Source organism: Engystomops pustulosus, chromosome 4 (genome assembly GCF_040894005.1).
Source record: "Engystomops pustulosus chromosome 4, aEngPut4.maternal, whole genome shotgun sequence".
Taxonomy (NCBI): domain Eukaryota; kingdom Metazoa; phylum Chordata; class Amphibia; order Anura; family Leptodactylidae; genus Engystomops; species Engystomops pustulosus.
In genome coordinates, this window is record NC_092414.1 from 115569738 (window position 1) to 115585159 (window position 15422).

Below are 15422 nucleotides of genomic sequence, written 5' to 3' on the forward strand. Positions count from 1 at the left end.
GCCTCCATGCCCCATGGATTGCGCATTTATTGATCCTTGCAGCTGGCTTTGTGTTTATTACAGTATTGATGAGAGGGTAATTTATAGCTGACTTTACTCCTTACTCCCCATTATTAACCCATTGTAATCCCGTGTTTTCCTAAGTATAAGGAGGGAGATGGACACAGCTGCCTTGGTGTTTTTCTTGGTCTGTGTTCACATTTGTGCCGTTTTTTTCTGTTTTTCCATGTATCCCCTTGACGCGAAGCATACTTTTAACCAAGCATTTGTTTATATTTTTCCATTGCCATCTTCCTGTTTCATGTTGCCAACACTGTTTGAGGGGGTAGTATTTTGCAGGACCAGTTGCAATTGTAGCCTTTTTTTGTTGTTTTATATGGTATACCATTTACTGTGCATATTAAACAACATTTGGCAATTATTCTACGTGTCTCAATGATCACAATGATGCCATATGTATGTTTATGTTTTTGGACAATAAAATATTTAAAAAAAAAACAAGGAAAAATATTCTATTCTTGTGTGTTGGTCTTTTTTGTTTTTCTTTGATTCACTAGGGGACTTCACATTGCAGTCTTTTATTTTGTTTATCTTATAATTGCTTCTATAATGCATTGTTTTTTTTCATTATGTACATAACTGGCTAACAACTTTCAGCATCCTGTGCTTGCAGTGTTCCCTACACTGCAAGCACAGGATGCTGAAAGTTGTTAGCCAGTTATGTACATAATGAAAAAAAACAATGCATTATAGAAGCAATTATGAAGGATCAAACCTTGACAGTGGCATCTAAATGGTTAAACAGCCATGATCAGTGTTTTCCCTGATGACTGCTGATTCCTGAACAGCCTCCTGCTGTGATCAGTGTACATCTGAATGCTGCAAATCACTGCCAAATCTGATGTACAGTTATGTTCATTTGCTCCAACAGGTTAAAACATTGTAATACAATACATACATATGGATGTAGCCTTGTTGAGAGGGAAATCATTTATTTTTAATGCTGATAACTTTGTTCACTGTCATGATAATAAAATTTTTTAATATCCACTTATAAAACACACATAATCACACCCCAACAAGGTGGTGGTGGGGGGAAATTCATTAATACAAAAGAGATATCTCCATATTGTATAATACTTTAACCATTTATCTTACAAACAAAAATGCCCCAACCTACCCTTAATATTTCCATTGTCTATTGGCCAAAGCAATTTATTTTCTTCCTGTGAAAAATTTCTCCTCACTGTGGGTAGCCATATTCTTTCCCATGTCCTTGTCTCATTGTCCTTATTTTTAATCCAATTATTTTTAACTATTAAAATTTAAAATTGCAGAACAATTGGTGAGCAGCAAGGAGAGCAAGAAGTACAGTGTATAATATTGCAAAATATAGGCTCTATTCTTGTCTATACACTGGATATCCAATACTTTTTCTGCATCAATAGAACATGCAGCGATATCCATTCTGCTAATAGAACTTTCTTTTTTGACTAATATTTTGAAACAGAAAGAAGTGTATATCAAATTTAATTGCCAATCTCAGAACCCAACTCATGAACTGTTCTGGCACTACATGTAGCCAACTACTGGGCAGTACCACAAGCACTGTATTAATAATATATATACACATATTTTTTACATTCCTGTTTATAATCTAAAATGCTTTTCTCAAAAGTATTAAATATGCTCCTGTCATTATTTTCCATTGAATTTCTCTAATTATTTTGTACGTAGTATTTTTTTTCTTTTTATAAATAAATCCTTATATAGAACCATCATATTCTGCAGCAGTTAACAGATCTTGAGTACATTTACGAACAATAAAAATACATTACAGTGCAAATACATGATTAGATGACACAATAGGAATGAGAGTTCCTATAATAATTTTTCTTTCTGTGACAGTCCATTGGCCCTTATTACGATTTTCATGTTCCAATTACTGTGCAGTGGCCATACTGGCTTAGGAGAGTTTCTTCTGTCAAACCCGCTGTTTTCACTTCCAGAAGACATTTTTAGTATAGCCTGTTCCAGAAATATCAGCTCCAAACAGCTGATCAGTAGGGACCTAACAACCTGCATCAATCAACTTCCGATCTTGATTTTATGCAATCAACAGTAAATCCTGGCCAAAGTATATTTTCTGGAAGTATCTTGGCAGGAGTAGTAAAAGAAGTATGGCTACTTACAGCCATAATGTTTGCGCTATGGCACCTACATCCACAGTTTTGTAATAAAGAGAATCTCACTGGTACTGTGTTTCTAGGGCCAACAGAACTGGAGATATCTTTAGTGTAAAGTTAGTCATGAGGGAGGAGCTCTTACTCCTAACTGTAAATTTAACTTTTTATATCTCCATTTCTCCTGCACTTGGTATGGTTTTAAGATAAAACTCTCAAATTTAAATGACACTGGGGCCAGTGATTAACTCCTTCCTGAAACGCACTGTACTAAGGGGTGCTTTGGGATTGGTTGGAAGAAGGGGGCTCATGGGCTGAGCCCTCTCTGTAGCAGGTGGTTGTTTGCTAAATCCCGGCATGCACACCTCCATATTGGATTTGATTGCAGCGCCCTGTGAGTTCAGCAGGGGGGTGGCGATCAATTACTAGGACAGCCTTATCTCTAAGATAAGATATTAGAGATCACTAGCAAAGCTGCAATACTGCAGTATATGGTAGAAGTAATCAGGCACCCAAGGGTTAAAGTACCCTTGGAGGTAAATTGTGAACATGTTGGGTATCGCCGTGTCCCAAGATGTCAGATCTATTGAAATATAATATAATAGCGGTTACTCCCAGCTTTGTGTTTGCGTGGGTTTCCTCCCTATATACAGGCGGTTCCCTACTTAAGGACACCCGACTTACAGACAACCCATAGTTACAGACAGACCCCTCTGATCTCTGGTGAAGCTCTATGGATGCTTTACTATAGTCCCAGATTACAATGATCAGCTGTAAGGTGTCTGTAATGAAGCTTTGTTGTTAATCCTTGGTCCCATTACAGCAAAAAATGTTTAAACTCCAATTGTCACTGGGGCCCAAATTTTTTTTGTCTGGATTTACAATTATAAAATATACAGTTTCGACTTACATACAAATTCAACTTAAGAACAAACCTCCGGACCCTATCTTGTACGTAACCCGGGGACTGCCTGTACAGGTTGGTTGAATAGATTGTGAGCCCTTTCGGGGACAGGGACTGATTTAGCAAGCTCTTTGCAGCGCTGCATAATCTGTGTGCACTATATAAAGAAATTATTATTTATTAGTTAACCCAGTATTGGAAAATAGCGCCCAAATGTCTGAAACGCTACATTCATTTTTTAATAAAAAGTGATAGGCTGTACAGTCCTCAAAATGGTTAAAATGAAAACGTCATCTTAACTTACATAAATGACATATCAAACCGCTCTGTACACCAAAGCAGGAAAAAAGTTATTAGCACCAGAAGATGGCAAAGGGAATAATTTTTTTGTACAGAATGTTTTAAGTTTTCTATATGTATTAAAACACAATAAAACCTATACAAATTTAGTATCTGCGTAATCCTACCGACCCAAAGAATAAAGGAGACAGGTCATTTGGCGTGCACAGTGAAAACCAAATCCACAAGAAAATGTCACAAATGTGTTTTTCCACCAATTTCACTGCATTTAGAATTTGTTTCCTGCTTCCCAGTACATGGCAATAAATATTAAATCCTGTCACAATGAAGTGCAATATGTTATGCAGAAAACAAGCCCTCACACAGCTTTTTACATACAGATTAAATTTACGGATTTTTGAAGGTGTTTTGTGAAAAATGGAAAAGAAAAACGAAAAGGGGCCTGGTCATAAAGGTGCTGAAGGAAACCTGTTACACGCTTTTACACCTCCGTTTGAAGAGTGGGAAACATTATTTAGCATTACGTCCTTTATGTTAAAAGCCTCCTGGTTACCTATAAGAAAATTGCTTCCAAAGTTTTTTTTTTGCCTAAAATGAGTTACTTTTAGAGGCTGGAGGCTCTACAGTACCTAGAACTGTAGAAGAAACCAAAATTTTGGATCTTTGCTTTACAGTGGAAGGAACAGAGAATAAAGCTACAATTTACAGGATAACATTTAATATATATTACCAAGATACCAAAGAAAAAGGAAATGCCACTGAAGACATATGTAGCATATAAAAGTGTACTTTATTAGGTTCACACATTGTGCACTGAAATGGTGTATTCCTAGGAAAAAAAACATCTTCACTTAAGCTGTGCTTTACATTTTGGAAAGCATCTTTATGGTAGAAAAAAACTATACCCATTAAGAGGTCATTTCTCGCAATTTACAATTTTTATTCCAACTCCAAACCTTTGCAGTTGAACACCATTTCAATATAAAGGACCATGATTTACTTGAAACATGCCTTGTGATCTTTCACTAATGATAGCCCACTCATGGGTCTTTTAAAGTTTGATCAAGGTTAGAAGTAAATGACTCCCCTGTGTAGGACAAAGGGTGTCCCGTGACTAAGTTTATGAATTAACTTCTTCCTGCACAATCCATGCCGGTTATACATGAATGTGTGTGTATATGTGCAGTATGGTGGCACAATCCCATGGACTGCACACAGTGCAGTGGACGGGAGTACTGGCATTATATAGAAATATAACGCAGGGACGTTCCCTCTGCTGGCCGGGCAGCCGCTCCAGAACTGTATTAACTGTTACAGTTCTGGTGCGTCTGTTCAGCTGACAGAGGGAATGTCCCTGCATTATATTTCTATATAATGCAGGGACACCCGTCCACTGAACTGTGTGCAGTCCATGGGATTGTGCCACCATACTGCACGTATACACAGCTGCACAAGTTCGTGTGTAACAGCCCTTACCCTGGAGCTGCCCCAGTGAAGTAGAAGGGAGTGAGAATAATTCGACTGACTACTGTCATAAAGTCCTGGAAGGTAGAGCATGCACAAATTGGTCATGGACAGTTGGAGACAGTTGACTTTATATTTCAAGAAAGCAGTGCAGAACTTTTATGAGCGGTATATTAATAAATTACCTTATACCCTACCCCCACACATTAAAAAACACTTGAAGTACAGTGGCAACCCCTTTAGGATACAGGCAGTTAACATTATTAGGAGGAAGTAGTGCCTGGATGCTGCAAGTGGTGACCTTTCAGACAAGGAGTATTGGGACGTCATATGTTGAGAAAGGTTATATCTAATGTGTATGTATACTCTCTGATACAGAAATCTGTAGGGCCCTCACTCCTATTGTTCCATACGACTTTTTGTACTCTGTAATGTAGCTTTTTATTTGTATTTGTCCCCTATGATTTGTTAAGCGTTACGGAATATGATGGAGCCATATAAATAAAGATTATAATAATTTCAAATCGGGGCTAATACAGGGAAACCCACAAAATACACAATAAAATCAGCAATAACATACACTACTCCATCTATATTAGCTGGAAGAGATAAAATCCACAAAATAAAATGCAATCATTTTAATGTGTTTTTTTTATTCGAAGTTTTAGTTCAAATGCATAGATTCATCTTTTGTTGATATTTTCCTGTATATTTAGAGCTGCAGAGAAATAAAGATTTTAACTTTTTTTCCCCTGTAGGAACAGAATGATTTTCAAGCAGGAAAGGCAGAAGCAGAGAGTATGTATGAATATAGTTAATACAACAGTGCCCTTTGCTGGGGCAACACTGTCTCGCATCCCGTTTTGTGCCATACATTGTAAAGACATGTCGGGGGAATTTCGAAGTGTCCTTGCAACCTATGGCAGACATATCCATATATATACAGGAATACAGTGGGATACGTCGTCCGGAGACCCCCACTGCCCCATGCATGTGGGGGGAAGTGTATACATCCATAGCAGTATACGGGGTGTTTCTCAAGTGATGTCACTGTCCTGATATGTGTATGCATGGCTAGGTGCAAGAGATCCATTCTCTCACTATAGGCCTCTATTGTCTCAGCTGAGCGCATACTTCACTCAGTAGGAGGTATTAGGATGGAAAAACGTAGCTTGCTGCCTTTTAGCATCCTGCCTTTTTGGCAGATCCGGCCAGACGGAGGCAAAAACTATGCCTCTGTCTGCCGCTACATGTCAATGTATACGCTCGACATATAAGTCGGTAGCTGTCCCATCAAATGCACTGAGCCTATACACAAAACATGATGTTAACCCAGCCTTAGAGTCACTGACCTTGGAAAGTTTCTTATTAGTGGCCAACCACCTTTAACCCCTTAGCACTCCGTGGCGGACATATCCGCCACGGAGCACAGTTACTTAGCGCTCAGCGGCGGATACATCCGCCACTGAGCTGATGCCGGCTTGGCTCTGGATCAGAGCCGAACCGGCATCGGGAAACATGGGGTGCCGGCTGTAACGAATAGCCGGCATCCCAGTGTATCACCCGCGATTGGAGTGGACTCCGATCGCGGGTGTGTAGCCCGTTAAATGCCGCTGGCAGCGCGGCCGCTGCATCCAACATGCTTCTGGGGGGTCTTTCCCCCACGATCCTCCCCCCCCCCCCCCCGAACCGTTTTCAAGGAGAAAAGTGAAAAAGTAAAAAAAAAAATATTATTCAATAAAAAAATAAAGTAATAAATAAAAATGCCCATAAGTCCCATAACATATAAAGGGACTAATTATCATTTTTACCTATTCAATCTTACAAAAAATGCAATAAAAAGTGATCAAAAAAACCTATGTACTCCAGAATGATACTGGTGCAAAGTACAACATGTCCCACAGAAAACTAGCCATCAAACAGCTCTGTAGCCAAAAAAGTAAAAATGTTATGCCACTTTGAAGAAGGCAATGCAAAAATGATAGATTTTTGCCCACATTATGGTTTTATTTGACAAATTTAGTAAAATGTAAGAAAATATATTCATGTCTGGTATCCCCGTAATCGTATCGACCCATAGAATAAAGATAACATGATTATTAGGCTAAACGGTGAACACGTAAAAAAAAGTCAAAAATCCAGTACAGAATTGATGCTTTCCTACTCCTGCCCTCAAAAACGAGTTCCTAAATTTCAACAATAGGGGATACCAACCCCAAAATGGCAACACTAGGAAAAGCATCTCATCCCGCAAAAAAAATGCTGTCACATGGCCCCAATAAAGCAAAAATTTTATAGCCTAAAATCCTGGCATCTGCAGGGCGCTCCTTCCCTTCTGCGCCTCGCTGTGCAACCATAAAACAAGTAAAGTCCACATGTGGGGGGTCTCTGTACTAGGGAGAAATTTTAGAATAAATTGTATGGTGGGTTTTCTATTTTTATGTTTTGGAAATGTGTAAATTTTAGGGCTAAATGAAGTAATAATGGACAAAATTTGACCATTCTAAATTTCACCGCCATTTTGATCCAATTACTATGAAGATCTCAAGGGGTTAACAATCTTCCTAAAAGCTGTTTCTGATAGTTTGAGGGTTGATACATAGGGGATTTTGATGGTAAATATGTAAAATTTCATTCAAAACAGTATTTATCCGCAAAAGAGTAAATTCTGAAAATACAGAAAATTGCTATTCGATTTGTAAGCCGCGTGACGTCAAAATAAATAATCCAGACATTTCAAAAATTATGAAAATGTGAAGTAGACATATGGGAAATGTTATTCAGCAACTTATTTAGGTGGTAAATCTATCTACCTGAAAATGTAATGATTTAGAATTTAAAAAAAGTGAAATTTTGCAAAAAGTTCATCATTCTTTCTTTTTTTGAAAAATAAACGCAAAACTTATCAGCCAACATTTACCACTAAAATAAAGTACAACATGTGGGAAAAACAATCTCAGAATCGCTTTGATAAGTAACAGTGTTCAAAAGTTATAACTAGAGATGAGCGAACACACTCGTCCGAGCTTGATGCTCGTTCGAGCATTAGTGTACTCGAAACTGCTCGTTGCTCGGACGAGTATTTCGCCGGCTCGAGAAAATGGCATCTCCTGCCGTTTTGATTTTTGGCGGCCAGAAACAGAGCCAATCACAAGCCACACTCCACCCAGCATGACGTGGTACCCTTACACGTCGATAGCAGTGGTTGGCTGGCCTGATCAGGTGACCCTGGAATAGACTAGCCCCTGCCCGCGCTGCTCGGATCATTCTCTGTCTGGATGCCGTTAGGGAGAGAGCTGCTGCTGGTCAGGGAAAGCGTTAGGGTGTTCTATTAGAATAGTGTTAGGCAGGAGTGTTTCTACAAGAACCCAACAGCCCTTCTTAGGGCTACAATAACGTTATATTTTTTTTTTTTTGTTTGCTTGTGGCTGGGCTTGCTGGCACTAGTAGGGCAGCTAGTACCATATTGTGAGGAATTTGCAGGGAGACTTGCGACTGTTGTGTTTAGCTCTTAGTGACACACATATCCATCTCAAACACCTAGGTGGGACAATTTATTAGGGGTTTGATTTGAATTAGCCACAGTCTGCTGATTTATTTTTTTTTATAACTCATAACAAAAAAAATTTACAGTTTACACTTTAATTTTGAAAATGTTTAACCTGAGGGCTAGGGGTAGAGGACGAGGGTGTGGACGTGGGCGTCCAACTACTGCAGGGGTCAAAGGCCGTGGTCCTGGGCGGGGTGAGACACCACCTGCTGATGAGGGTGCAGGGGAACGCCGCAGAGCTACACTCCCTAGGTTCATGTCTCAAGTTACTGGGACTCATGGTAGAGGACTGTTGAGGCCAGAACAGTGCGAACTGGTGATGTCGTGGATTGCGGACAATGCTTCTAGCCATTTTTCCACCAGTTAGTCTTCCACGCAGTCCACCCATGTCACCGAAATCAGCACTCCTCCGGCTCCTCCACCTCAGCCTCCTTCCCCCCAGTCTGCTCCCTCCCAGGAAGATTTGGCATACTCTGAGGAACTGTTTTCTGGACCCTTCCCAGAGTCACAAACCACTTGTCCGGTTGCTGCTGAGCTATTTTCCGATGCCCAGGTTTTCCACCGGTCGCAGTCTGTGGGTGATGATGACATTATTGACGTAGTGGAAGAAGTGTGTAAAGAGGTATTGGACGATGAGGAGACACAGTGGTGAAGTTGTTGTCAGGGCAGGAAGTCCGAGGGGGGAGCAGACTGAGGGATCGGAGGATGATGAGGTGAAAGACCGAAGCTGGGTTGATAGGCCGGGTGAACACAGTGCTTCTGAGACGGAGGCGAGTCCTATACCAGAACAGGTTGGAAGAGGCAGTGGTGGGGCCAGATGGAGAGGCAGGTGCATCAGCGGCAAATGTTTCACGTAGTCAAGCTCCCGTGGCGAGGGCTAGATTTTCAGATGTCTGGAGGTTCTTTAAAGAAACACCGGAAGACCGACGGACTGTGGTGTGCAACCTGTGCCAAACCAGGATCAGCAGGGGTTCCACCACTACTAGCTTAACCACCACCAGTATGCGCAGGCATATGAATGCTAAATACCCCACTCAATGGCACCAAGCCCGTTCACCTCCGCCCGGGCACACCACTGCTCCTTCATCTGTGTCATCTGCTAGTCAGCCCCCTGTCCAGGACCCAGGCCCAAACACCTCCCGTGTGAAAACCCCATCTTCGCCTCCACGATCCTCCACAGCATCCACCAGCGTTCAGCTCTCCATACCCCAGACGCTGTAGCGCAAAAGGAAGTATAGTGCAACCCACCCACACGCCCAAGCCCTCAACGTCCACTTCTCTAAACTGCTTAGCCTGGAGATGCTGCCCTATAGGCTGGTAGAGACCGAGGCCTTTCGAAACCTCATGGTGGCGGCCGCTCCTCAGTATTCGGTCCCCAGCCGCCACCACCACTTTTCCCGATGTGCCGTCCCAGCCCTGCACAAGCACGTGTCAGACAACATCATCCGTGGCCCTGACCAACGCCGTTTCTGACAAGGTCCACCTGACCACGGACACGTGGACGAGTGCTGCCGGGCAGGGCCACTATATATCGCTGATGACACATTGGGTTAACTTGGTGGAGGCTGGGACCGAGTCTGACCCTGGGGCTGGTCATATACTGCCGACGCCGAGGATTGCGGGGCCTACCTCGGTCCAGGTCTCTCAGGCCTACTATGCCTCCTCCACCTCCTCCTCCGAATTACCATCCGTGGGCATTGCGCCATCAGTCGCTAGCTCTAGGCACAGCAGCAGTGCCGTCGCTAAGCGACAGCAGGCGGTGCTCAAACTGCTGAGCTTAGGCGATAAAAGGCACACCGCCCAAGAGCTATTACAGGGCATCTGTGGCTGGCACCGCTGAACCTGAAGCCAGGCATGGTTGTGTGTGACAACGGCCGTAACCTGGTGGAGGTTCTGCAACTCGGCAGACTGACACGTGTCATGCCTGGCCCATGTGTTAAATCTCATAGTTCAGCGGTTCCTCAAGACATACCCCAATCTGTCTGATTTGCTCACGAAGGTGCGCCGCATCTGTGCGCATTTCAGGAAGTCCAGCACAGATGCTGCCACTCTCCGGGCAGCGCAGCGCCGCCTCCAACTGCCCGCTGACCGACTGTTGTGTGACGTGCCCACGAGGTGGAATTCAACATTAACCATGTTATCCAGAGTTTACCAGCAGCGCAGAGCGATTGTAGACTGCCAGATGTCAACTTCCACCAGAACTGGTAGTCAGGTCAGTCAGCTTCCTCAAGTCTACAATGAGGAGTGGATGTGGATGTCTGATATCTGTCCGGTGCTGAGTAACTTTGAGGAGTCAACACAGATGGTCAGTGGCGATGCCGCCATCATCAGCCTCACCATCACGCTGCTTGGCCTGTTGAAAAACTCTCTGGTCAGCATGAAGTCGGAAGCTTTGCGCTCGTCACAAGAGACGGGGGAAGAAGATTCCCTTGTTGATAGCCAAAGCACCCTCAGGTGGAGGAGGATGAGGAGGAAGAAGAGGAGAATGTTGGCGAGACAGAAGAGGGGACCATTTTTCAGTCCTTCACTGTTCAGCGTGTATGGGCAGAAGAAGAGGAGTTGGAGGAGGAGGAAATGGAGAGTCAGGCCAGTGAGGGGAGTGAATTCTTGCGCGTTGGTACTCTGGCGCATATGGCAGATTTCATGCTAGGCTGCCTATCTTGTGACCCTCGCGTTCAAAGAATTTATTCCAGCACCGATTACTGGGTATTCACTCTCCTGGACCCAGGGTACAAGCAAAATCTTTCCACTCTCATCCCTGGAGAGGAAAGGAGTGTGAGAATGCATGAATACCAGCAGGCCCTGGTGCACAAGCTGAAACAGTATTTCCCTTCTGAGAGAGCTAACGGCAGAGGGCGTACTTCTGCGGGACAAGTAGCGAGGGAGAGTAGGCGAGCAGGCAGCTTGTACAGCACTGGCAGGGGTACGCTTTACAAGGCCTTTGCCAGTTTTATGTCACCCCAGCAAGACACTGTCACCTGTCCCCAGTCTCGGCAGAGTAGGGCTGATCTTTACAGAAAGATGGTGAGAGAGTACGTAGCTGACCATACCATCGTCCTAAATGATCACACAGCTCCCTACAACTACTGGGTTTCAAAGCTGGACATGTGGCACGAACTGGCGCTGTACGCCTTGGAGGTTCTTGCCTGCCCTGCCACTAGCTTGTTGTCCGAGCGGGTTTTCAGTGCAGCTGGTGGCATCATCACCGATAAGCGTACACGCCTGTCGACTGACAGGCTGACGCTTATCAAGATGAATAAAGCCTGGATTTCTCAGGATTTCCATTCTCCACCAGGTGAAGGAAGCTCAACCTGAATAATTTATGCACTCCTCCTCCTCATTTTCCTCCTTCTCCTCCTCTTTGTACACTAAAGCAGAGGAATCTGGCTATTTTTTGCCATGCCCAACTGACTCTAGCTATAGTACTCAATGTATTTAATTTTTCTGGAGGACCACCTACCTGCTCCATTGGTTTGAAAACTTTGGACTGCCACATACAGGCACTATACAAATTAAATTGTCTTCATAGCAGCCTCCACACGTCGTCTTTTTAGCTGCCTCCACACGTTGTCCATCTAGCTGCCTCCATACATCGTCCCCTTATCAAACAAGCTGTGTCAGGCAGAATTTTGGGTTGTTTTCATGGCTTCCACATCAAACTTGTTAACTTTGTCGCCACCCTGCTGTGTAATGTACAAAATATACTGGCATACTTTTATCATTTACTGATATTATTTCAGCGCTTCTTGTGCATCTGTTTACATTCCCCTCACCCGCCATAACCCAAACTTATAAGAACGCTACTACACTTGATCTTATACAAAAGGTTCTTAGAAGTGCTGTTTGGGGAGGAGCCTCGAGACAGGGGCTTGGACAGGCGAAAGCTCGCCTGGCAGCAGAGCGCCAGCTCCATCCCAAGATCCCACTAACATAGTTTTAACTGCAGCACCGTTAATCTACTACTACTTCACTGCCTCCATACATCGTCCCCTTATCAAACGAGCTGTGTCAGGCAGAATTTTCAGTTGTTTCACCAGATACATAGTGGGACTCGGCCCATCTGTCGCCGCCATGCTGGAGACCTGAAGTTGCAATCATAGCAGCGCAATATGGATGCCCCATACTGTCGCTCTTAATCATGGAACCATTTCCGAAAAAACAATTAAAAATAGAACCACTATGCTATTCCATTATTCCTAGGTGAAATATTCAAACGACCCCGCCTGCTTTGAAAATTATAATTTTTTCAAAGTAAACGCTTCTGGCCCCCAGGCCCATTTTGGCTGGGGAGGAGCCGAGAGACAGGGGCTTGGACAGGCGAATGCTCGCCTGGCAGCGGACCGCCAGCTCCATCCCAAGATTAGGCAGCCTCAGAGGCATCCATGCATGCATCCGTGCAATGATGTAAGGACGTCAGTGTCAGAAATGGCAGCCCTAGCGGATCCTGCTCTCCCTCACAGCCGTGGGAGCAGACCAGCTAGTAGTAGGGTGGATGGGAGTGCAGGTAAGCCAAGGCAGCTAATGGTTGTAGTGGACTCTATAATAAGGAAGACGGATAGAATAATTTGTCGCCAAGACCGCCTCAACCGAATGGTTTGCTGTCTCCCTGGTGCCAGGGTTCGGCATGTGGTGGAAAGGGTGGATAAATTACTGGGAGGGGCTGGGGATGACCCAGCTGTCGTGGTCCATGTTGGTACCAATGACAGAATAGATGGTAGGTGGAGGAGCCTGAAGAATAATTTTAAAGAATTAGGTTCAAAGCTTAAGGAAAGGACCTCCAAGGTAGTATTCTCCGGAATTCTACCTGTGCCATGCGCTACACAGAGCAGACAGCGGGAGCTCAGGGAGTTAAATGCATGGCTCAGATCCTGGTGTAGAGCAGAGGGATTTGGGTTCCTAGAGCATTGGGCTGACTTTTCACTGGGGTGCAAGCTGTTTTCCGCAGATAACTTGCACCTAAATGGAAGGGTGCTGTAATGGGGGAGAAGATCCTAGCAGGGGTGGCGGAGTATTTAAACTAGGATCGGGGGAGGAGGGAAAGGAAGACTAATGTTGGTGATACTAATGTTAAATGGGAGAAATTCAAATCTATCCTGGGTTTTTATACTTCTAAATTTATTCCAAAAGGTAACAAGTATAGACGGGCCAGATTACACCCCGCGTGGCTTACAGCTTCAGTTAGAAGGGCAATTAATGAGAAAAAGAGGGCATTTAAAAAATATAAATCTGACGGGTCACCTGAGGCTTTCAATACTTACAAAAAACTTATTAAAATCTGTAAAAAGGAAATCAAATCAGCCAAAATACAAAATGAAAGACAGGTGGCTAAAGATAGCAAAACAAATCCCAAGAAATTTTTTAGGTATATCAATGCAAAAAAAAATGGGTCACAACAGGTTGGACCCCTTTATTCTGAAAATGGGGCATCGGTGACTGGAGACCAAGAGAAGGCGGAGATACTTAATAGGTTTTTTAGCTCCGTTTATACAATAGAAGAGAGAACTTCTGACTTGGGTGGTGCCAGTGCTGGTCATGCACCCTGTAATATAGTAGACTGGCTAAATGTAGACATGATCCAATCTAAGCTCAATAAAATCAATGTGTACAAAGCTCCTGGACCAGATGGGTTACACCCCAGAATTCTTAAAGAACTCAGTTCTGTTATTGCTGTACCATTGTCTAAAATCTTCATGGATTCCGTAATGTCTGGTGTGGTGCCAAGTGACTGGCGCAAGGCAAATGTGGTGCCAATATATAAAAAGGGCTCTAGAACTTCACCAGGCAATTACAGGCCTGTAAGCTTAACTTCCATTGTGGGGAAAGTGTTGGAAGGGTTAGTAAAAGACTACATACTGGAGTATGTGACATCAAATAGAATAATAAGTGAGAGCCAGCATGGGTTTACTAATAATAGAAGTTGTCAAACTAACCTTATCTGCTTCTATGAAGAGGTGAGCAGGTGCCTGGATGGAGGAGCAGCTGTGGATATTGTGTTCTTGGACTTTGCAAAGGCATTTGACACTGTCCCTCATAGACGCCTGATGGGTAAAATTAGGGCTATTGGCAGAAATCATTTGCAATTGGATTGAAAACTGGCTGAAGGATCGTATCCAGAGAGTTGTGGTCAATGATTCCTACTCGGAATGGTCACCAGTTATGAGTGGTGTACCTCAGGGTTTTGTGCTTGGCCCACTACTATTTAGAATATTTATTAATGATATAGAGGTAGGAATTAATAGCTCTGTGTCTATTTTTGCAGATGACACCAAACTGTGTAGTGTAATACAGTCTATGGAGGATGTTCATAGGCTGCAGGGTGACTTGGACAAACTGAATGTTTGGTCATCCACTTGGCAAATGAGGTTTAATGTGGATAAATGTAAGGTTATGCACCTGGGGGCCAATAATCCAAAGGCAAAATATGTCCTTGGGGGAGTAAATCTGGGAGAGTCCCTTGTTGAGAAGGACCTGGGGGTACTAGTAGATCATAAATTGAATAACAGCATGCAATGTCAATCCGCTGCCTCTAAAGCTAGTAGGATCATGTCATGTATCAAAAGTGGAATGGACTCTCGTGATAGGGATGTAATATTACCACTATACAAGGCACTGGTTCGGCCACACCTGGAATATGCTGTCCAGTTCTGGGCACCGGTCCATAAAAAGGATGCCCTGGAGCTGCAGAGGGTTCAACGTAGAGCCACAAAACTGATAAGGGGTATGGAGGGTCTCAGTTATGAGGAAAGATTAAAACAACTAGATTGTATCGTGGACTGTTGGGGATCCAGGATCCTGTGTCGCCGCTGCCTGAGTCGGCTGGGGATCTTCGCTGTCTGGACTGCCTGGATTGCCAGGGTGCCTCCGTCCTCGCTGTTGTTGCCGGGATCTTCTGTGTCCGCTGCCATTGCCTGGGTGATTGGAGGTCCTCCGTGCCCACCGCTTTTTTGTCCGTGCCCCCACCCCCCCATCTGGACTATCTGGGATTGTCTGTGATCTTTCACCCCCCTCCCCTCCCTTCACA

The 15422-nt window shown here is 43.7% G+C and overlaps 1 protein-coding gene across 2 annotated transcripts in view; it reads left to right on the forward strand.

The window, feature by feature from the left end:
* REDIC1 (regulator of DNA class I crossover intermediates 1) overlaps nucleotides 1-15422 on the forward strand; it is a 48247-nt gene that overhangs the window by 357 nt on the left and 32468 nt on the right. For both annotated transcript variants that reach the window (XM_072150703.1, XM_072150702.1), the window contains exon 2: nucleotides 5610-5649. In XM_072150703.1, the coding sequence (XP_072006804.1) occupies nucleotides 5610-5649 (40 nt within the window). The remainder of the gene's footprint in view (nucleotides 1-5609; nucleotides 5650-15422) is intronic.